The sequence below is a fragment of the Ips typographus genome, linkage group LG3 (assembly GCF_016097725.1).
Source record: "Ips typographus isolate SLU linkage group LG3, UJ_Ityp_2.0, whole genome shotgun sequence".
Classification (NCBI taxonomy): Eukaryota; Metazoa; Arthropoda; class Insecta; order Coleoptera; family Curculionidae; genus Ips; species Ips typographus.
Window position 1 is genome coordinate 2,967,971 of NC_138424.1, and position 22,419 is coordinate 2,990,389.

General features: G+C 37.5%; 1 protein-coding gene across 15 annotated transcripts; it reads left to right on the forward strand.

Moving 5' to 3' along the window:
• The first annotated feature begins 50 nt into the window (after window positions 1–50).
• Gug (arginine-glutamic acid dipeptide repeats grunge) lies at window positions 51–19,827 on the forward strand. Of its 15 annotated transcripts, none has more exons than XM_081975707.1 (36): window positions 51–273; window positions 5,102–5,225; window positions 6,440–6,525; window positions 6,587–6,743; window positions 6,804–6,983; window positions 7,035–7,170; window positions 8,450–8,626; window positions 8,684–8,815; window positions 8,873–8,962; window positions 9,019–9,170; window positions 9,262–9,543; window positions 9,597–9,784; window positions 9,840–10,264; window positions 10,325–10,484; window positions 10,543–10,726; window positions 10,789–11,058; window positions 11,738–11,929; window positions 12,356–12,778; window positions 12,845–12,979; window positions 13,073–13,221; window positions 13,355–13,716; window positions 13,779–13,876; window positions 13,937–14,085; window positions 14,170–14,205; window positions 14,317–14,481; window positions 14,541–14,648; window positions 14,695–14,841; window positions 14,895–15,053; window positions 15,109–15,300; window positions 15,388–15,521; window positions 15,822–15,983; window positions 16,073–16,188; window positions 16,652–16,726; window positions 17,233–17,330; window positions 17,942–18,017; window positions 18,559–19,827. In XM_081975707.1, exons 2-35 carry the CDS (start codon window positions 5,166–5,168, stop codon window positions 18,006–18,008), a joined length of 5,646 nt encoding a protein of 1,881 aa, XP_081831833.1. In that variant the 5' UTR covers window positions 51–273; window positions 5,102–5,165; the 3' UTR covers window positions 18,009–18,017; window positions 18,559–19,827. The 15 variants fall into 15 exon arrangements, with proteins under 15 accessions (XP_081831833.1, XP_081831834.1, XP_081831835.1 ...); XM_081975708.1 differs by having other exon boundaries at window positions 14,173–14,205; XM_081975709.1 differs by having other exon boundaries at window positions 13,940–14,085.
• The last annotated feature ends 2,592 nt before the right edge of the window (window positions 19,828–22,419 follow it).

Genomic DNA, 22,419 nt, shown 5'->3' on the forward strand with positions numbered 1-22,419 from the left:
AAAACATGCGTGCGACAAAGACAGAGACTGTCCGCAAATAGAGAGAGACTGTTGAGTAGAAGGTAGAAGGGGCATCGAGTAAAATGGCCGCTTCAGATCGATAACAGGACGGTGTGTTTTCAAAATATTTTTCCGGAATTTCGGCTAAATTAACGCGAAATTTGTGTTCAAAATTGGATGTAAAGCGGGCCCCACGTCTCGTCCGCAGTGGCCCCCCAATTGGCGATACCGAAACACAGCGGATATGGGCATTTTATTATGTAGCAAACCAAGGTGAGTCCATTAAGTTAATGGAAGCTTGAAAATTAGCATTTCAGTTCTTGCACACGTCTTTTGTGTGCACTTTGGGCCTCTTCCTATTTTTCAACTTAAGTTTGTAGTGGAATTTGCGTGAGTGTAAAGAAAAAACAGCTTAATTGGACAATTGGCAGGTCTAATTAGAGTGTATGTGGATGTGTTTCCTTTGGTGTGGAGGGGCGCCAGTTAATTTGTCAAATTGTTTACGACGGTAATCATCCAGTAATCACCGTTTCATTACCCTTTTCATTTCCCTTCGGCTTTCTTTCCCAGAACATTACATTGTTTTAATTAATTTTAGAGGGCTTGTTTCTGCTTTGTAGAAAGGAAACACAAAGACTTTTTTAATATTCAGTTGCTATGAGGGTGAAAGAGACCTTAAGGCTTCCAAGTAGTTTTAGCATCCAAAAAACCTAAAAAAAATATTTTCTTGATTCAAGGGCTTAATATTAATCCTGCACAACTGTGTTTAGTGGAAAATCATTGTATAGGTAAATCAATTTCAGGTTGGCTTTACTACATGTCATAGACTTAATCCTTAAAATCTTAATTAATTATCCTAATCTAATAGTTGATTAACAAGCCATTAAGGTCAACTATTAAGAATGATGTTGTTGTGAATTGTAATTAAGAAATTTACACAAACAGGCTTTTTGAATTATTAGATTATATTGTTAAGAAAATCACTCTCGGGACTAGGTCGTTCCGAAGGTCTCCGTTCCTGAACCGTTGGACTTTTATCTATTCGCATAATTATATCATCTAAACTTTCTCGAGAGTGATTTTCTTGATTTTTATCCATTCTTTGATTTGAGTTAAATTGAAGAAAAATGAAAATCAAAAAGAATTTACAAAAAACTGATCTTTATAACCCAAAGGGATGCCAAGTTATTTTTCCAAGGGGAAATAACTAAACCTAACTATAATTTCCTACCGCGAATCTAACTTAATTTACTATCTAATTTCTAACACAGGCGACTGTTTGGAAATCAATAATCACTACTGTAATTAAATTTACATCCTGTCCAACAATCCCTAAATAGATTAAACAACTTATCTACTACTTACAGTCTCTGAAATTGTTAATTTAGGCTCAGGTTCACTGTTTAAATTGAAAGAGTGTATGTGTCAGTCACAATGACGGACCTCTCCTCATCTGCTTTCTTTGGCCCCACTGTCGGTATCGTCGTGTACCAGTGTGTAGTACTTCAGATCTCGGCCTATCCTGTTTACCTCAAACCGATCGTCCAAAACTTCTCATTTGACGCCAGCACTGGTTTAGGATTAGGGCACAGCCAAAGTATTGTCCAAAAAAAGCAAGCAGGGAAGAAAAACCAAATTCACCACGCGATAACTCGTCAACCGTATTATCGTTTCCGCGTTTTTCTTCGGTTTTCAGCTCAAAATTCGCGACTAAATCGTATTCTAAAGTAATGACATCAATCTCAAGTCTACAATTGACAATTCTCTACCTTTTTTTTTTACCTGAATCACCCTAGCATCCCTTATAATTTTTAATTTTGGCACACAGAAAAAAAGAAAAAACAAATCTTAAAAAGAATGGATATTTTTAAGACAATATGTCTTGAATTGTAGCTTTCATAGATCAGGTATAGAAATTTCAAAATTATACATGATAAGAGAGAACTATTTCACATAAATGCTCTAGATAAAGAGAGAGAGATAACCGGGCTGTAATGTCATTTGACAGTTGGTCACAAGAGTTTAATCAAATTTCTTAATAAAGGGTCACATGACGTTTTGACAAATTTTAGCTCTATCTAGAACATTGTTTTGCAATAGTTCTTTCTTTTTATCATATAGGATTCTTATGCAAAATTTTGAAATTCTTGTATAACCCCCCACTAACCTACTTTTAAATGCAAAGTTCTTTTTTTGAAAAAATTGGTGGTTTATCAGGGGCTCCCTAAGGGTGTCTTTTTTGTTAAGGGCTTTTAAAACGCCTTGGGTGGGGTTTGAAGACAGAACAATTAAGTATTTATTTCTAGGAAGACATTTAATTTACCTTACTGTTTGTTTATTTGTAATTCAAAATAGGTCATAAGATACCCAACAATTCCACCGCCAACAACTTGGGCAAAACAGAAACAGTGAGAGGTGAGAGGAACATTATTTTGATTTCTCCAAGTAGTTTATCAAATAGGAAAGAAAACAAAAGTTTTGTACACTAAAAACTACAATATCACTCAAAATTGAAACTTAAACTTACAGCTATAAACATGTGAATGGCCAACGGTTAATAACACTAGTGGTATTTTTCATAAATTTTAATTAGTTTTTTCCAATAAAGGGCAAAAAGCACCAGATAAATAAAAAAAACATACTTTTTCCCAAAAAAGTCAGAACACTCTGATCACTCCCCCCCATTGTCTATCTACCGTCATCTGTTGCTTGTCATTCATGACATTTATACAATACATCATATACCAAATACCTTCTTATACAGGATAAATGCTTACACTAACAAAACAATCTAATGAAATTCCCAATTTTTACAGTTGGATCACTTAAAGGGTTGCTCCCACAAGACCAAGTTACTTATTGCTACTGATTAATGTCAAACAAAAAATGATGAAACCTGATGTTATAATTAGTTTATCAGATTGGCCCCTATTGACGGGTCGAAAACAATCCAGAGGGAGAGCAATCTAAAAAAAGAAACATTTGGGCCCCCTCTTTGCCTATTTACATGTGCCGCCTGCACTGAATACAGATCACTAAACCATTTACATGACAATGGAGTGGAGAGTGCGCGATAATCGCCGGGAAATGTTTATTTTGGCCGCTCTCTTCCTCTGGCTCGAGGTCCCGACTATTGATTTGGGACGGTAAAGACAGAATAAGTCACACTTTATGGGTTATTTACGATGAGTCCCTTGTTTCTGACAAGAGGGCGGCTGTTAAATGCGGTTTTTGGGTGACGAATTATGACGGAGGGCGTGCCTCTACAATAGAATCGAGATTTAACAGCACGTCAACGGTTTTCAAATGCCATATCAATGAAAATAGTTCTACCAGATGATTCTTTACCTAAAAAATAATAAACTTAACATGGTGGTTGGAAGGATGACAAAAGTAATCATATTTACACTCGCAACACCCATTCTCAACTCTTACAGTTCATAAGCTGTTAAAAAGTAAAACCAAGACAACTCCTAATTGAAAAAGACTGTTTTCACACCAAACCCAAACACACCACGGTTTGTTTTTGCGTTTAACACCAGTCTTCCACTATTAGAAAGTTAATACCGCCTCAATAATTCGTTATGACATCAAACGAAATGAAAATGGATGGTACATATTAGCGTAAAAATAAAATTGATGGTTCTAAAAAGCCCGTAATCAGATTGGCAAACACACTGACTTTTAATGCATATATTTACAGGTCGGAATGATTACTTTGTATATTTAAAATCGATTCGTTCCGGGATTTGTCTGGAACATTAGAATTATAGATATTGACACTGTGGTGCAATTGGCCATGAAACCAGCAGTTTTTGTGGAAAATCCAATAAGTTGGCAACGCTGCAACAAAGACCTCGTTTGTTTTGACGCTCCATGGAGCGAATGTGACGTCAAAATGACGTAATTTGACAGTTGGTTCAGATACCGGTCAGACTTTCTGATCTGTCTGAACTGTCAAATATAAGTATCATATTACTGAAAAGTACTCTAACGACACAAAATTACAAGATTGACACAATAATACAACAAACATGTACTAAAACTCGATTGATAATCCTCCAGCAAATCGTTTATTATGTATTGTGTATGCATTGTAGATAAGCGCCGCCTAATCCCTCTGTAAATTTATAAACTTGATCTGCAATCCTTCAAATTTTCTACCGAAATCCCATTTAAGCCGTTAATCAAGTTTGTGAGCTTTTTGACGATTACTCGGGGATTAGCGGTATTATTTTTATATTGGCTTCCGAATGCAGGTTTCGACTTAAAGTAAAAGGTCGGTACGTTTGGCAAGCGAGGAGGTTTTTCGGTCGGGACTTATTATTATTAATCGACGCCCTGTTTGTAGCGATTAAAACGAGAGAACGACGTGTGAGGTGATTTAACTGAAAATGTTCGCCGCTAAATTACAAATAGACACGTTCTTATTGAAACTTTCCGCTTCGTTTATCATAAATAATCGTTCAGTTTTTGCACTGCACTAAAGGTGTGTGTTTTTGTTCCTGTTTAAGCCGCGTTTACATTGGACGTGTCAGTTCATTAGCTACCAGTCAGGTGGATTAATTACACGTCATGTTTGCTGGTCCTTCGACTTGATTAATGCCTTAGCTAAGTAACTTGGAGAAGAAATTGTTAAGCTTCCACGATTAGAAGATGATTACAGATTAGTTTGTAAGTCCCCGGTTTTAACGAGAGCGAATGCAAAAACTAACAGCTTAACCCAAGACAGAGCAGTCAACGGCAGAGTGTAGCCTAGTTAGAGAATGTTTTGCGAAACTGGGAAATAGTATTTTGTATTATTTTTACGGCTGGTAATGGCCACGCAATTTGTGTCATGTTTTTTCTCTCTAATTTTATGAAGGTAATAAATAAGTTTTACGGTTTTATAGTAGAGTTCGTATTTAACGTTGATGCCCTCGTAAAAATGAGTGATGTCGAAAACTTAATTGATACTAAAACACGCTGCTGTGTGTATTTTAATGACGGCCTTTTACGATTATTTTTCGGCTTTGATGGCTGTTTTTTCTTCTTATCACCATTATGTAATAATTAGCTTTTTCTGTTTTGTATAGCTGAAAAATATTTGGTTTTGTTTCAGGGCGGATATGTAAACCAGCCACCTGAACTTTGACCAATCAATTCTTCGTCTTTTCGCCGAGAATATGGCACAAACCCAGGGCGAGATCAGGGTGGGTCCTGGCAACCAGGTAAAAGATATTTATGTACGTTGACCAATGCGATCGAAACAAAACACGGTAACGCCAAATTCTACTATTTTGGACTTTGCTCTTTTTAGACGATGATCATTATTGGTATTGTCGTAGTAAATTCGGTCGCTTACAGTAAGTACCTCCAAGTCTAGTCCACAGCATTCTTAGTGCAGGATACATCCACCATGTGTCAAGAAAACTGTCAAGGAAGGAGTTTGGTGTTTAAGAGGATTTCTTGAATAGTTTTAAATCAGACAAACAAAGATTAGAATTCATGTGGCTGTTGAAGTTTTTGTAAACACTATCAGTAGATGTTATTTATGTTTTACCTAAATTTTTCTTGACACTTGGCGAAGTATAAGCGTTGATTTTAAAAATAAAAAATTAAAGGAGTCTGGGTAGTGACGATTTAAGGAAAGAGGTGTGGTACATCTGACAGCTATTCTTGCTAGCCTATCAGTCCATTCGTTTATGTTTATTTTAATATGGATACTGGCATAAAAATAAAAGTGATTATTTTTAAATAACAGGGAAAGGGTTCAAAGTACTACAAAAGGTAACTAAAACTTTATTTAATCTTATTACAACCAAGTTACATAGACCAATATCACCTAAAGAAAACGCAAAAAGGTTCTTACTGTAAGCGATGGTGTATTGTAAATATAAATTTCCAATTGGCATGACCTTACTTGCACGAGTATCTCGGGAACGGACAGAAAGCATGGTAGTGGCAAAACCGGAAGAACGCGTCTGTGCCGAACTAACATACCTGGACATATCATTCGGACAGTACAAAGTGTGTTATTGTAGGTTAGATTAGTGTTTTAGTGTTACTTTTTTTGACTAACATTTTTTATATCTGAGGTGCTTTTTTTTTAGTAACTAATCGGCCAGGATTATAATGATAAATTGAATTTGTTGCGTGTCAAGTTTTTATATTTCAGTATTCTGTAAACGGGAGTAAGTAGGGCGTGAGAGCAGAACCAAAAAATACACTTTTAAAAATATGCATTTTCTTCATTTATCAGGAAATTTTATGGACAAATGAGGGGCGTTGTCAGTTATAAAACAGCACATTGGAATAAACAGCTATACTAGGCCAGTTCTATAATTGCATTTTTTATTGTTGGAAGTCTATTTTATGTTTCTGCAATGTTGTGTTTTTCGTCAGTAGCTGTTGCAGTGGGTGACTAAAAATTATATTGATTAAGTTTATTTCTAAATAGGCACGTTTACCGGAATACAGACCGGGAGTTCCTCCGGAACAGTTATCACCCGACCCTGAAGACACTCATATTCGCGAAGAACTAAGGTAAGGCTTTTAGTAATGGTTAAATCAAGAAAATTATTGAACCCTGTAATCTTAACTGTAGATGGGTGCCTGCAATGACAATGGACTCTGATCTACTAATGTATCTCCGAGCAGCTCGCAGCATGGCAGCGTTTGCCGGGATGTGTGACGGCGGTTGTCCAGAAGATGGGGCTAACGCGGCCTCCAGAGATGATACGACCATTAACGCTTTGGACGTGGTAAATTTCCTCTGATTGCACCGAATTAACGTGTTTTTGTAATACTTTTGGCGTGCACAGCTTCACGATTCTGGTTACGATCCTGGAAGAGCCTTGCAAGCTTTGGTCAAATGTCCAGTCCCTAAAGGAATAGACAAAAAATGGAGCGAGGAAGAAACGAAGCGGTTCGTGAAAGGTTTGAGGCAGTTCGGCAAAAATTTCTTTCGTATACGGAAGGATTTGTTGCCTCACAGAGATACTGTAAGTGGTTTTATAGAGGGAAGTTTTTATATTTATGTTTGTGGTAACCAGCCCGAATTGGTCGAGTTTTACTATCTGTGGAAGAAAACACCAGGAGCTAACAACAATCGGCCTCATAGAAGACGCAGACAAGGTTCTTTAAGAAGGATTCGGAATACTAGAAATAGTCGAGGAGGTACGACGGCAGGTAAGTTGTGGTTATCCGAGTTAGAGGTGGCCTACCGAAATGCTCATATTAATTTTTACTATCTGACGGTTGGAGGTGTGCTACTGTTTAATCAATTTCAATGTAAAACTCACTGCAACCTCCATGGACAGATTTCATCAGTATCAGTTTTAGTTTCCTTGTACTGTTCACCTGACGTTAATTCTCTTTTATAAAACTAACCGCATTTTATGACCCAATGTAAATAAATCCTAACTGCATGATTTGGTAGCAATTCGTAATGGTCCTAACCCACCTTAAACTAGTTAACAACACTTTAAAATATGAGCATTGCAAAGACCAGAAACAGTGTCGTTTTGTAAGAGAGAATCTACCTTCTAATAAAAAAAAAACTGTTTTTATTTAATTCAATCATAAACTTTTTAGGCCACCTCTACAAAATATACAGGGCCACAACTTCACGATTTTCTTTTCAGTTTTCCAGTATGGCAGTTAGTATTTGTGTAGTGACCTGTATATTTTTGTAGTGCATCTTGCGGTTTTAGATCTCAGACGTGTGTTCGTTTGATTGTGACTTTTTTGTCAATTATTGCAAATTTGTGATATTCAAATTTCTACTTGCAGCTTGCGACATTTGCATTAGTTGACGTTAAAACACAAACTCTAATGTATATTTCAATTTTTGCTGATTTATTTTTTTGTTGAGAAATTGTTGTTAGGAACTATAAGAATTGTCATACATTTTTTGAGTTTGATTAATAATTTAAAAGGAAAAAATACATTGTATCTAATCTATACAGGTATGGAAATTTGAATGTAATAATCATTAGAAGTTCATGAGTTAGACAAAGATGGCAAACTTCATAAATGACATGTGGCAGTTGGTCACACAATAACCAATTTTGAAAATTCTTTTCTAAAAATTGTTCCTATTATTATATTTTTGTTGCTTTTATTAGTTTCTTTGTAAGACTTATGTTATATTTCTAATATTATCATACCTGTACATCTTTTCTAGCAACATTTTTTATTGGGACGTTCAGAAGAAACCTTTATATCAAAATTTGTTGAAGACATTGTAGTTCTTAGCTTCTGCAATTGCCGATCGAGTTGGGGTCAAAAACAGATATAGTGTTTAATTCTTGTCAGGAGATACAAGTTTATTATAAATTAAAGTATACTGACAAACTATCCAACAAAACAAATGAAACATACCAAAAGTTTTCTCTGTACTATCAAAATTGTAAAAATAGAACTCACTTTTCAATGATCATGGATTTTAATTCCGAAAATGGTTTAGGTCGTACTAGTGGTGCCGCTACTCCAGCACCAGAGTCAACCGAAAATAGGCCTTCACCGCAGCCCGGTGAAAAGAAACCGGACGAAACCAGTTCCGTGACAGAAGATGACAACGAGAGCGAGGAAGACAGTGATAGTCGAGACGCGCAGTATCGTTGTTCACACTGTTTCACCACCAGTATGTTCCTCTTTTACAATGTGTTACGACCTTGTTCCAATTTACCAAAAAACTTAGGTTCCAAAGATTGGCAACCTGGAGGAAAAGATAAACAAATCTTGTGCTGGGACTGTAGGGCCTATTGGAGAAAAACCAACGAGCTACCGCCACTCACAGCTCCGGCTGCTGCCGCTAATACGCCTCCTGCAGGTGATAGTATTTATTCTATTGTGAGATAATTTTTAAACCGTTCTTTTCCGGTATTAGAAGGTCCGGAAGAAAGCCCGCAGCGTATGCGCACCAGAAATAAAGGAAACAAAGATCAACCTTCAAGCAATAAAACTCGGGGAAAACGTGGTTCGTTCTTTATATCCATGTACATCTTTGATTTTTTAAACTTGTTAATGTTGCAGAAACTCCGGAACCTAAAACGCCCGTGAAACAAGGCGGTAGTGGCAGTGATAAGGCTGGAAATACAAACAATGGACCTGGGACACCAGGAAAGAATAAAAAGGGAAAGAATGACAAATCTGACACTCCTATCAAGAGCAGAAAAAGAGTTCAGGTGATTGACTACTTTATTTTAGTTTTGCGCAATAAAGTGCGAAATATCAAAAGTAATAAAAACATATTTTAAACATGAAACTGAAATACAGCAGGATAAAACTGACGATACCGATCAGGATGACAAAGAAACTGCAAGCGTTTTTAAGAAAAAACGTGAACGAGCTGATAGTCCGGCTAGTGTTATTTCTGATTCCGGATCGGTGAACGAAGACGTAGAAAATACGGACACAAGCCAGGACAACAGTAACAGTGCCGATGCCACTAATCCCCCTACCGTCAGTGGCGGTTCTAGTTTAAGTTCCATATCTACCACATCAGTTAGTACTATTGTTAGTAGCAACTCTTGCAGTAGTAGTAGCGGTGTAACACAGGTGAGAACTATAAAAGTCTAGAGAAAACAGTTGCAATGATCATCATTTTTTAGGAATCAAACCTAGTTAAGCCTGTAACTAAAACTGAAGAGCCTGAAATCAAAACGGCTCCTTTAGCGAGCACAGTTCCGGTAATAACTTCGAGTAAAACTCAAACTGCTACAACTAGTGAACCAATGCCGCTTAACGTATCAATTCGTTTGCCAGAAGACCTCAACGAAAGGAAGAACCTTATCAAAAGGTATATGCCACTACAGACGTGTTTTTAACAATTTTAACAAAATAATTCTGCTTAGCAGGAGTTTGGACAACGCTACGGACGTAAAAGAAAATCTTAAATTTAACCCCGCATCGATACCCTTCCAACAAGAAGAAATTAAAAAAGAGCCAATTATTAAACCAGAAGTACTGCAATTGAAAAAAGAGGATGTCAAAGACGAGTCGAGACGAGACGAGCCTTTGATTGAGCATTCACCTCCTCCTAGCTTGCAGTTATCTGATCAGAAACCTACGTTCAAAACTGAGTTGGGCGTTCCTAAGGTTACCGTGGATAAACCTGTAATTAAGGAGGAGTTGGATTCTAGTAATGACGCTTCTTTATTGAGTATCAGTTCTAAAGAAGACTCCAGCAGTCAGCCTTCCAATCACAGCCTAGGCAATTATAAAGACAGTCCGTTGTATATGCATTCGAATATGAATCTTAAAGAGAGCATCAGTTTTGGTAAGTATTGTTTTACCAGATGGCAATCAATTGCTATAACGTTTACACGTGTATTCTTAGGGATGAAAGATCCACCTTTAATAAATCATCTACAACCAAATCATGCACTTAACCTTAAAGATAATAAGGAACAGATTGTTAATATGAATCACTCTAGCTACCTAAAAGATGGTCGGCCCACAGATCAACCTTTCGGTTACCAGGGTAGAGAACCGCCTAGGTTAGTAGTAAATTAATAAAAATAGCTATTGGATATGCGACTTTTTTGTATTGTTTAGAGAGTCGCCGAGTTCGAGTTCAGGTGCAGTGATTAAGATTGAACCGCGCGAGGAGCCAATGGAACTAACCAGTCAGAATCGAGGCGATCAAATCTCTTACGGTTCCATTCAGCCTCTCAACATTTCACAGAGCGTTGGCATTTCGCAGCATCTACCTGCAACTCAATCGTCGAGATCTGCTGAGGTAAAAAACCAATAAACAAGTTTCAGTACCAAAGTTTCCTAAAGTTTGTATTAAAATTTCAGGAAGAGAAGGTTCGCCAAGAGAAGCTGGATAGACCTGAGAGGTTAGACCGTCCTGACCGGTTAGAACGGTCGGAACTGCCTCCGATGGTCAGTGCAGCAGGTCCGATCGGTCAGCCCCCAATTCCCATGCAGTCCAGTAACTTGGTCACTATTGGTGGTTCGCAACCGCCACCTTCTTTAACTCACTACGGATTTATGCAGCCTTATGGTCGACCTCACTCGCCTCGGTCTTTGGATAAACCCCCTCAATCGCAACATTTACAACAACAGGTATGAAGCCCTAGTTAGGTAATTTATTACAAAGACATTAATATATACTAACGTATATAGACCTGCCTAGTCATTCATAAAACGCAAAAATCTCTTTGCCATCATTAGCTCACATTCTATCGCCATCAGACCGAAGTTATTAATGAAAAAAATAGGAGTGGGGTGCACGCTGCGGGAAATCGCGTTTGCTAGACCCCTTCCGGAGTTACTACGATTTACTAGAAATAAAGGATGGGTGGAGCAAGCGCAGTGCGTATATTAATAGGGCTGCAAAACTTTGCAACATTGCCACGTCTTTACGTAAAATTTGATGAAACCTGAGAAATCATGATCTATTACGTAGTTAGAGAAAAAGACAAAAAAACTATAGGTAGGCAACAATGTTATATTTTATCTCTCTTACACGGTCCAAAATTTAAGAGGGGCAACAACTGTGGGAAGTGTCATTTTGCATGTGACTTATCTTTGCTGAAACTTGCAGTACAGGCTAGGCACGTCTATATACGTTAGTATATATTAATGTATTTGATTTATTATAAAGAAAAACTGGTAACTCACTCAGCAGGTACTAGTAAGTAGAATTGTTACTGTTTTTTCTGAAGTATTCCTTAAAATAATAATTTCCTATGAACTCATTGAATTAAAAGCACATTTATTGATTTAGAAACATTGGTTACAGAGTGAACCTCAAAATTTGAAAATTAAACAAGAAATCCCCGATTCCCCCGTAAGTACGCCCTCAGTCAGCTTTGCCAGCGGTTATGCCAGCTTGCCGCCCACTTCGCAAGGGCTGCCGCCCAGCTCGGCCGGGTTTGTACCCCCTCCGCCCACTCACTTGTCCGATCCGCTGCAGAGTCTCAAGGATGTCAAGGTAAACGTTAAGTTTTCATACCGTGTACAAGTTTGACGCCCCGATTGTTTTATTCCTACAGTAAGGCAAGTTTTTTGATGGTCGTCAATGCAATTTATGAGTAATAAAGTCGCCCGAGTCGATTGTAAATATTACCTTACCCAGCTTGTTTTGTGATTTATGCGTGTCGGCCTTCTAAAATAATTGTTTTCAGCTAGTTCTAGTTGTATGAGTGATTTGTGTATGTGGATGGTTTGTGCTAATACTATTATTGAGGTAATGTGACAAAAGTATAAGTAATTTAAGGTACCCTGATTTAAAATATATTATTATATATTATAAAATGCCGTTGACAAAGATCGAACAGTAACTTTTAAAATCATCAGATAAAATGTATAATTTATTATACTGTTTACGTAAATGTACTCAATATCGGTTTGTGTTTAGGTTCCAGGTTATTTACCGCCGCCACAAGCTCCTCGAACCCCAGAACGAAGTTCCTCAGAACGTCCACCTTCCGGACCCACGTTGGACGGCATAAAGAAAGAGCAGCTAGAGTTTGGCGGACCCGCAACGAGTAGGGCGAGCCCAGCTCAATCTGGGGGCAGCGAAAAGTGCTTAACACCGAAAACGAGCAGTACGCCCACTCCTCAAGTAATTTCACAAACGCCTCCTTTGAGGCAACCTCCTTCGTCGCCACACTCGGCAATCAACTTGATCAGTCCTGGAAGTAGCACGGGTAGTATTGGCGGCAGTGCCACTCCATCACATTCTGCTGTGTCGTTGCCAGCGCCGCACCCGGCCCAACCGCATGCCTCTTATCCTGGGTCGATGCCCCCGCCGCATTTGATGCATCCACCGTTTCTACATGTAAGTTTTCACATGATGGTATTGGTACTAAACATTACAATTACATTCAAACTTGTTTAATTGCAGTTTCATGGTCATCCAGGGTATCCGCCGTATCCGTTCGGAGCTTATCCTTATCCTTATCCAGTTCCTCAGCCCCATGCCATTCCTCCACCTACGTCGAGAGTGGAGATGGCTGGACCACCAAAGAGTATCGATACGGTACGTAATTTATCTGGAACAAGAAATAGAGCTTGCAGTTTATCTAAGGGAGTGAATAATATAAAAGTAATTTTTTTGTTTATAATATTATAGGTCAGCGCTACTGTGATGTCCTCTCAGCATAGTACCAGCAGTACCCTGACTACGAAAAGAGAAATGCGTGAACCTGACGAACATGGCGGGGAGCGACACCAGAGCCATGAGATGACGTTGACACATCACCAAAGCACATCACACAATAGGTAAAAAGAAAAGTCTTAGTTTTTCCCAAAATTAGTACGCTTTCTAATTCAAGTTACTTAAGGCCAAATAAATCAATTAAATTACTTCTCAGAGACACTCAACTGTGTTGAAACTTAATTTCCTTGTATGTAGTTCCATCCACGCCAGCGTGGAAAAACAACCCTATGGCGGTGGCAGCCACAGCAGCATCACAATATCGCACAGCACTTCGACGAGTTCGAGTCACCAAGTGCAACATAAAGTGAACCAAAAGACATTGCCTTCTCGTTCGGGCTCGCCTTCTGGTCACAGTCAAACGACGATACAACAAACTAGCTCGTCCACGTCGTCAAGCGGCAATAGTCAACACACGCACCATCACACTCACACGCATCACGATCGAATGTCGCCATCTTTAATGCGATTGAAGACGGTGGGGCCACCACCACCTCAGGCCAATCCACATCACCTTATGATACAGCCGCCGAATATGGGACATCACCCGGCCGGACTTGGTAAGTCACGCAAATTAGTTTTTTTTTTACTTTTTTTAATTAATGTAAAATTGTTATTTTAGGACCGCCATCTATTGGGGGTTCAGGATCTATTGGAAGTTCATTAGAAGCTTTAAGAGCCCACGCAGCCCAAGCTGCCGCAAACTTACAGCAGCAACAAGTAATATTTACTTTTTTTCCCATTCTGTCACTGCAAATTATATGTATTCTGTTCTTGTAGCAGCAAATGCAAAACTCTATGCATCCGCCTAGTACATCACCGATGAACCCACCTTCGAAAGGCTCGGCGGACGACATAGTGAAAATAGAGCCCGATCATGAAGGTTCTCCCGAAGATGACAGCCAAAACAGTCCGGCTGGTCCACCCAGGTGGGTTTCTAGCTAAATAATTTTGTATTTTCCCATAATTTAGAACCGAAAATTAATTTCTAGCATCTTTTATTTTTCTTTCAGCAGTGCTAGGATCTTAGAAGGCAGAGAACCTGAAAGGTTTGTTATTCTTGCAAATTGGCTTCTGTGCCTTCTAGATCAAAGAAAATTTAATATTGCGTGTCTCTGTTTTACGGAGGAAAAGTGATGGTTAACAATGGTTTTTTACAGGGGTCCCTCGCCAGAGCCTCGAATAGAAGATACCGAGTGTCACCGCAGTCAGTCGGCTATTTTCTTGAGACATTGGAATCGGGGTGATCATAATTCGTGTACTCGAACAGATCTAACCTTCAAGCCGGTGCCTGATTCGAAACTCGCTAGAAAACGCGAAGAAAGGTCAGTGAAATAAATTAGTAAAACTATTATTATATTTATTCGATAAATTATTATTTTAGATTGCGAAAACAAGCGGAGAGAGAAAGAGAAGAAAGAGAGAGAGCTCAACAGGTCCAGGCGAGGAAAATACAAACTCCGGACAAACCGGACGTAAAGCCTCCTTCCAGGTTGGATTTCAGCGTTTTATTTCGGCTCGTATTGCAATTGGCACAGCACATTTGCTTTTAGGGGACCGCTGGAAAGTATTTCGGCGCCTTATGAACGCTTCCCTAGACCCGGTTTTACGGACACGCCGGCTTTAAGACAGCTTTCTGAATACGCTCGACCTCACGGCGGTTTCAGTCCTGGACATATGCCCCGGTAATTTTAGGGAATCACACTTGAAAGTGCAAATTTTTATTGTGCAAACTTAGGTCGTTGTTACCACCGTCTGTGATGGATCCGATGTTGCAATACCAACTGAGCAGTATGTATGCTCCTGGTGCAAGAGAAAGATTAGAACTCGAACATCTGGAGAGGGAAAAGCGAGAAAGAGAGATTCGAGAATTGAGAGAAAGAGAGTTGAATGATAGGTAATGTTGTTTAACGTAACTGAATTAATTTGTATTTGTCACTCACTGATTGCAGATTGAAAGAGGAGATTATGAAGTCGGGAATGCGCCCTCCAAATACCGTTGATCCTCATTGGTTGGAAATTCAGAGGCGGTATGCGGCGGCCGGTTTGGCCGGCCCTCCTGGAGGACCTGGTTTACTGCCTCATCACTTCGCTCTCTATCCTGGTGGCAGTGCTGCTCAACTATCCCAACTAGAAAGGGAAAGGTATGCTTAATTATGTTAATATCACCGGGTTTTACCCCAGTTTTGAATATTCATAGTATATTGTGAGTTGAATTGATACTGTTCCAGGTTGGAGAGGTTGGGTATACCTCCACCAGGAGCACCCGGTGGACCAGGTGGTCCTCCGGGCCACCCTCATCATCAAGCTCATGCCGCTGCCCAACTCGAAGCGGCTGAACGGTTAGCTTTAGCCACCGATCCCATGGTAAGAATCTTATTTTGAAGTTTTCATTTGAAAACGTACCTCGATTTTGAAGTATTTTTTAATAATTCAAAAGCTGTCTTTAATGAATGATGTGTTGAAAAACTCACAAGAAAAGATCTCACTTTTTTTAACTAGATTGATCGATTTAGCCGTACGATCGCTCAACTAATTAGTTTTTTTTTTAATTTTACTAAAATGAAGATTCTAAAATTATGTTACAAAATTAAATTCAGTACACCCTGATATTTATCTGAAAATGTAGTAATGTCCTATATTATCAAGTCGTTTTGTGTCTTGTTGTTAAAGGTACGGCTGCAGATGGCCGGCATTTCACCAGAATACCATGCGCATACTCACGCGCACACCCACGCTCATACACACCTTCATTTGCATCCACAACAGCAGCAAGCGCAGCAAGAGGCCGCTGCTGCTGCGGCTGCTGCCGGTTTCCCTCTCCCTGGTAAGCTTCGTGATTAAAACTACGTGAAAAATCGTATTTTTTTCGTGGTTAAGAGAACTAGTTTTTATTATTTATTTGAATATTTGCAGCATCAGGTAATGGTGGTTATCAAAGACCTGGGTTAATGCCCGGCCGTGACGGCCCTCTTGGTTTACATCATCCAGACCTGTTGGGACGACCGTACGCTGAGCAATTAGCACATCAGGTAACTATTTACTTATTTGTGTTAATTTGTAAGTTGAGAGTTGATTTACAAAAAGAGAGCAGTTTCAATAATCTAAGTTACAGTGACGCACGAATAATAATTTTTTAGCTCACTAACAACAAACTTTCGGTATGGTGAGTTAATGTAACTATTGCTCAGTTTTGTAAACATGCTCCATATTTGTACTTTTTTGAGATATACGTGCAAGTTGCATTCTGATTTGATAAATAGTTGAAATTTTCACAATTGGATTCAAAAATGACCTGACAAAATTATGGTCCAAGTAGGTTCAGAGTGAGTTGTATGAGTTTTTCACTTTCTAGGAGAAAACGTAGTCACAAATCTACAGTTTTTATTCAAAATTCGTATGGCAATCAAACGACAAATTGAGAAGAGGATTTTGATTGTTAAATATCTATTGATAAGATGTAACAAAACGTGGGGGTTTATTGATTTTTTTGAGTTTTTTCTATTGAAGCTTGAGAGGACAAACGGGAGATCTATAGGGTATTTGGGGATGAATTGGCCGTACTTAAATGTAAGTTTTTGTTTATTTATTCGAACTGTTTACTTAATCTTATTAAAAATATCTCATAGCACGGTCATGTATAAAGTTCAGTGTTATTCTTTAAACTCGTTTGTTTTATAAAGTGAAGACATTTTGCTATTGTCACCGTCTGGTTCGTTATAAAAATCAAAAAAAAAATAAAAATAACTGTCCACTGTGGACGTTCTAATGACATTTACTTTATCTTTAATTGGAGTACAGCATAAGACGGTCGAACTCAGATAACATAATAACCACATTCAACCGTGATTGCATTGTTATCCTAACAGCAAGAGATTGGTTCTAACACACGGCATAATAATTCATCTCCGTACAAAATAGATTAATTAATGACCCACCTACCTGTATTATTTCTTTCATTGTTGTTTAACTGCTTTACGGATGCAGCCAAAATAGAGACAAGAGAAGTTTTTTACTTAGTCTAATTGATAGTTACCGGTAAGCAATTTAAAATACAAGAGATTGTTCTTGTTCAGGCGGCTGCCCACGAACAGCTACAAAGACAGATGCTGCTCGAACGGGACCGATTTCCACCTCATCCCTCCATCGTTGCCCAACACGAGGAGTATCTCAGGTCCGTTTCGTTCTTTGTCCCATTGTTTGTGTTCCCTGTGGTGTCCTGGGTTTTTACTTTTTGCTTTTGCACACGATGATGATCTCGATGACTCTGCAATTATAAAAATGTTGCCCGACAAAAGTAAAATTATATATTTACTTTTGTTGTAAATTGTCAGTGGAACTAATTCTCTGGTCGTCCAGGGTTTAATTTAGACTTAATTATTTTAATATTGGACTGATTGGTTTTTAAAATTACTCTTTACAATACAAGTTAAAGCTTTACATAGATTGAAAATTCATCACCGTTTGCAACAAGTAGCAGATCAGCAGAATAAAAATAATCGCTTTGTTTCCCAAACGCTTATTAAGTTGGGTGGTTCGCGCTTTTGTGTGTTTGTTTTTAGCGGCTTGGTTGCGGCCCCTTTTTGAAACAAGGCAAATTAGTTTTTTTTTTTGTTACGGGGTTTTTTTCCTAGGGTAGTATCTGACGCTGACTTTATTTTTTCAGGAATTTATTTTTGTTCCTAGTTTAGTTAAAATGGGTGAATTTTAGGATAATGCCTGATGGCATTTAATCATATTGTGCCCGGACAGGGTGTCTTTATTTATGCAGTTCTCACATTTTAGGCAGCAACGCGAACGCGAACTTAAAGTGCGAGCGTTAGAAGAAGCGGCTCGTGGATCCAGGCCCTAAACCCACCCGGTAAGTTTTGTTTAGTTTTACATAATATTTAGAGTTTAAGTTTGGTTTAGTAGTTGTAACCGTTTACCCAGATTCTTAGTCATAGTCATAGTCATAAACGTTATGGACAAAGATTAAGTTTACGACTATGACTAAAAAGCTGGGTAATCCGGGCCTTAGTTTATCTCTTTGATAGAGAAAGTCCTTTTTTACGTTCCTATTGGCGTTTCAAGATAAGAGATACTCCCCCTGGTGATCAGTTTTGAAAACAGTTTCGAGCATTCCAGCTGTCATTTCTCCGTTTGTTTACATTGACTTTGACAGTGACAGTGTCATATTATTTATAATGTCAGGTTAGGAATGGGTTGCCCGATTTTGATTCAACTGGCGATGCCATCTTAACTTGAAGCGCCAGTACTTTGAGTTCAGAATAACTTTATTCTAACGATAATATCTATGGAAACCGTGAAATTATCCTAAGAATAAATTTATTCGGAGGTGAAAGTACCGGTCCTTAACCAAAGTAATTTTATGTAGTGCTTAAAAATGTATTTTTTTGCAGTGATGCAATCCAGGAACTGGAGTGTAGCTTTAGTAGTATTTGTATATTGCATCCGCAAAAGTCGTATTTAAGTTACTATATAGAATTTTAATTTTTTAAAGTATATTTTGCAAATATAAACGAGTAACCAGTTGACAAGTGAGCGAGAGTTTTGTATGCTGTTGTTGCGGTTAGAGAGATATTAATCTAATTTATTAAATACATACGTTAAGTACATAAGAAACCTGCACATAAAATGTGCGTACAACTGGGTTTTAAAATCTAAATTATGTCACTTTGTTAAGAACACACTGGACCCTCAAAAGGACAACCAAATATTACTTTAAAAAACAGTGACTTAGTTTGGATTTTTAAATCAAAAACCACACTTCTTTAAAGCTTTAAATCTCGTCCGTATTTAGGCCGAGAGGATGAATATCGAATAATGGATTCAATAAGTGCATAATCTGTTCCGTAAAAATAGATTGTTGCTCTATAAATTAGTTTTTTTCAGACATGTTGTCCATATATTCGATATTTGCCTAGTAGAAATTTCTAGTTATATATTCCAGATTTTTTAGAAATATCAACAATTATATTTAAGAAAGATTTCCAAAAAAAAAAAAGTTTAAAACGAAGTAGAAATGCTGATTAGTTTGCAAGTGAATCACAGTCGTTACTGAGTTTAACGCCAAATTATTTGTCTTTCGTTTTTATTTCTGTAAATATTTACAGTTTCATAACTAATTATTGCACTGTCGTATTTAACTAATTACATACGGCAGTGCCGGTAATAATAATTGATATTACAAGAAGCAACAAATCAAGTGCTGCACAACAGTAAGGTTTTAGAACCTCAGCACAGTTTTATGTGGCTTTGAGAGTGTGTGCCTGATTTCAGCAACATTACCTCTTAAGTTTATTTATGTGCATTTTTTTACTAATTTTATCAACTCATTTGTATAAAATAAAACTTTGCAGCTTGTACAGATCTGTATAGTTTCAGAGAATATATATTTTCAGGAAATTGTAATCGTCGTTCACAACTACCAAACGTTTCATTAATTAAGTCACATATTCTACTTGTTTGGGTAGTTTTGTACGAGTAAATTTCTGCAATAACAGGTTTTTGTAGTTGTATATTAATCTAAGGAAAATTTAAAATTCATATAGTGCGCGTGATTTTTCGTTTTTATTTGGTACTAGTACTTATCGTGTATTTTGTGTAAATTTTTTTGTTTATATTTTTCGATTCGTATAAAGCTATGTCAATATAATGTTTTTACCAAAGACTGCGTGCTGTTTTATTGAATACGTTAATTACACACGTGCGAACACATCCAATAACTTATTTATATAAATATCCTTGTTGGATACTAATAAAACCCCGAATTCCCAGTAGACCGATTCCCCGCTTATTTCGGAAGTCTATGGTCGTTTTCCGGCCAATGATACGTCCTTTCGTCACCTTCGCGAAAGTGCCATTCGAGCACGAGTCAACACATTTATCGAAGTGTTGCAAGATATAAAAGCTTCTATGTGTGTATTTATTTATACGTAGCTTATGCGAGAACACGTTAGATTTTCTTTAGTCATATTCTGCACTGATCCACACGTGCAGTACTGTTCGAGATTTGTGATTTTTTTACCAATCACAAACTAGACCCTGTGGGCATAAGTTAGGAATCAACAATTTTAAAAGTTACAGTGATTGACAGTCCTGACAAATTACTCATTTGTTTTAATGGCCTAATTAACAATCTAAATTCAATGCTTAAAGCAAAATAGTATGGCGCTAGAAAAAAGGCTAACTTGTTAAGTAAATTAATTAATTCAGTTGCTAATGGTGAACTTTTGTTACACGACAACTCAAAAGTAGTAAAACTTGTGGTTTTGATTAAACTACTGACTATGATTTTTTTCAGTCTTTTAGTCATATTTTAATAAAACTATAACAAAAAGGATATTCACTATTCTGGATGTAGTTTAGGAATGAGGCGTGCCAACATTGGTAGACACCCACCAAGTCACTGTTCTGGTAGTGGGCCAAAACGTTACCGAGTCGGTTCGATCAAAACGTTATGTAAACAGTTAATAAAATTCCTCTTTACCAGTGTTGGCATCACTCGTCACCCTTTCCAGAGCAACTCGTAAACCACCGTACACTTTACAGACAGTAAAACTGTGCACTTTATTAGTGAGAGCGTCCGCCCTAAAAATGCAGCACACTTATATTTTTGTTTACATTTTTGACTTTTATTGACTACTAATGTAAACTGTGTTTACGTTCCATTTTATGTGTCTAAACATTCGTTTTAGAGCATTTTTATTGCCGCCGTCCATATTTCAGTTTATCGATACCGCCGCTCAATTTTAGAACGCTTATCGTTTACAATTTGCAATGTTTTGCCTCGCCAATAAAAGATTCCAGGGATATTTAAAAAAAAAACTAAGTCCCGTCAGTGTTGTAGTGTTCCGCCCTTTTCCCGAAACGAAAACAAACAAACTCCGACTTCTGGAACGTAATTTATAAACCCCAAAATTAAATGGCCGCCATCAGGAGCCGTAAACTTCGACTCTTTTATATATGGCCCCGACCATATGGTGACGATCAACTTTCTATGAAACGTAGTGCGAATGGATATGTTGATTTCCAGATGAAAACGTCCCACTGACTCGTTTGGGTTCCTTCCTTTGTGGAAACGTTTATCTGTCAGCGGTTTTAAACGGTGACAGTTAATTTTTTATCATCTTCCACATTCCTGAATATTAATACTACTAATTTTATAGTCGAGTTTAAAACTACCCGAACATGACCAAGTCGAAAAGGAAAGGAGTTTTATTTAAAAATATCCGAAAAAATGTCGAACGTTTTGTCTAATTTTAGAAAATTGTCACAGATTCTGTCGCATTTGTGCGTTGACAGGTTTAGTGTAAGTGCGCTCTGCAACGCTTCACCTGAATTGAACGAATTCGGTCGGAAATCCTGGAATAATTGCAGCTAATTTGCGAGGATGAAAAATGCAACAAAAATCTGAATGAAGAGTGTCATTTACGTACAAATGAAAAATGTTTTACGATACGTTATTGCGGTTGAAGATTTCTGAATTCTGACAGTTATATCTTTCCTAACGAAGGTAGTAGAGTCATTGTAGAGTAGAATAATATTCTGTTATGCATAGTGATTTATCAAGATAAAATTAAAAAAAATCTGTACGGTAAGAAACACAGAGCTTGTGATCATAATTTAATGATAATAAATAATCTCCTCACAAAAGCTATAATACAGCAAAACAGTAAATTCAGTGAAATGAGTCAGGAACCTTGTAGAAAGCACTATTTTTATATGTCAAAAGTTTAGAAAAAAAAATTAAAACTTCGAAACTTTTATGAATTAAAATGAGTAATATTACTGAAATTTTAGCTAGTTTTAGTTTAGTTATAAAGAAAAAAGTTATTCAATTACTCACACACTCACTATCATAGGAAACCAGTGAAGAAGCGAGAAATCATTGAGCCGGATAAAAATGGCGACAAACTTCCTAAGTCAGTCTGCTTAAACGGATGTGACGTAATTGGACAGTTATTCCCATTTGCATCGTCCTACTTTAAGCCAAGCTTAAATTAAGTTTGGTTCAGACTGTGAAAATACAGATGGAAAAAGTCACAGTCTGGACTACACTTAATACAGGCTTAAAGTATGACAGTCAAATGAATGTTAGTCTCAAGATACAAAACAAACTTTTTGATAAAGTGGTCATGTGACCAACTATGAATTAAATCATATTCATTTTGACAGACTAACACAATATGTTGCCATCTTTGTTTAACTCATTGATTTCGAATATGGTTTTCTCTTCTTACCAGGTTGTCTATGCGTAA

Bases quoted from the DNA above. Each gene is read 5' to 3' on its own strand.
- Gug (XM_081975707.1), top strand. From the start codon at position 5,166: ATGGCACAAACCCAGGGCGAGATCAGGGTGGGTCCTGGCAACCAGGTA. The intron at 10,727-10,788 runs GTAAAAAACCAA...TTAAAATTTCAG, and splicing joins AATCGTCGAGATCTGCTGAG to GAAGAGAAGGTTCGCCAAGA. The intron at 14,086-14,169 runs GTGGGTTTCTAG...TTTTTCTTTCAG, and splicing joins AGTCCGGCTGGTCCACCCAG to CAGTGCTAGGATCTTAGAAG.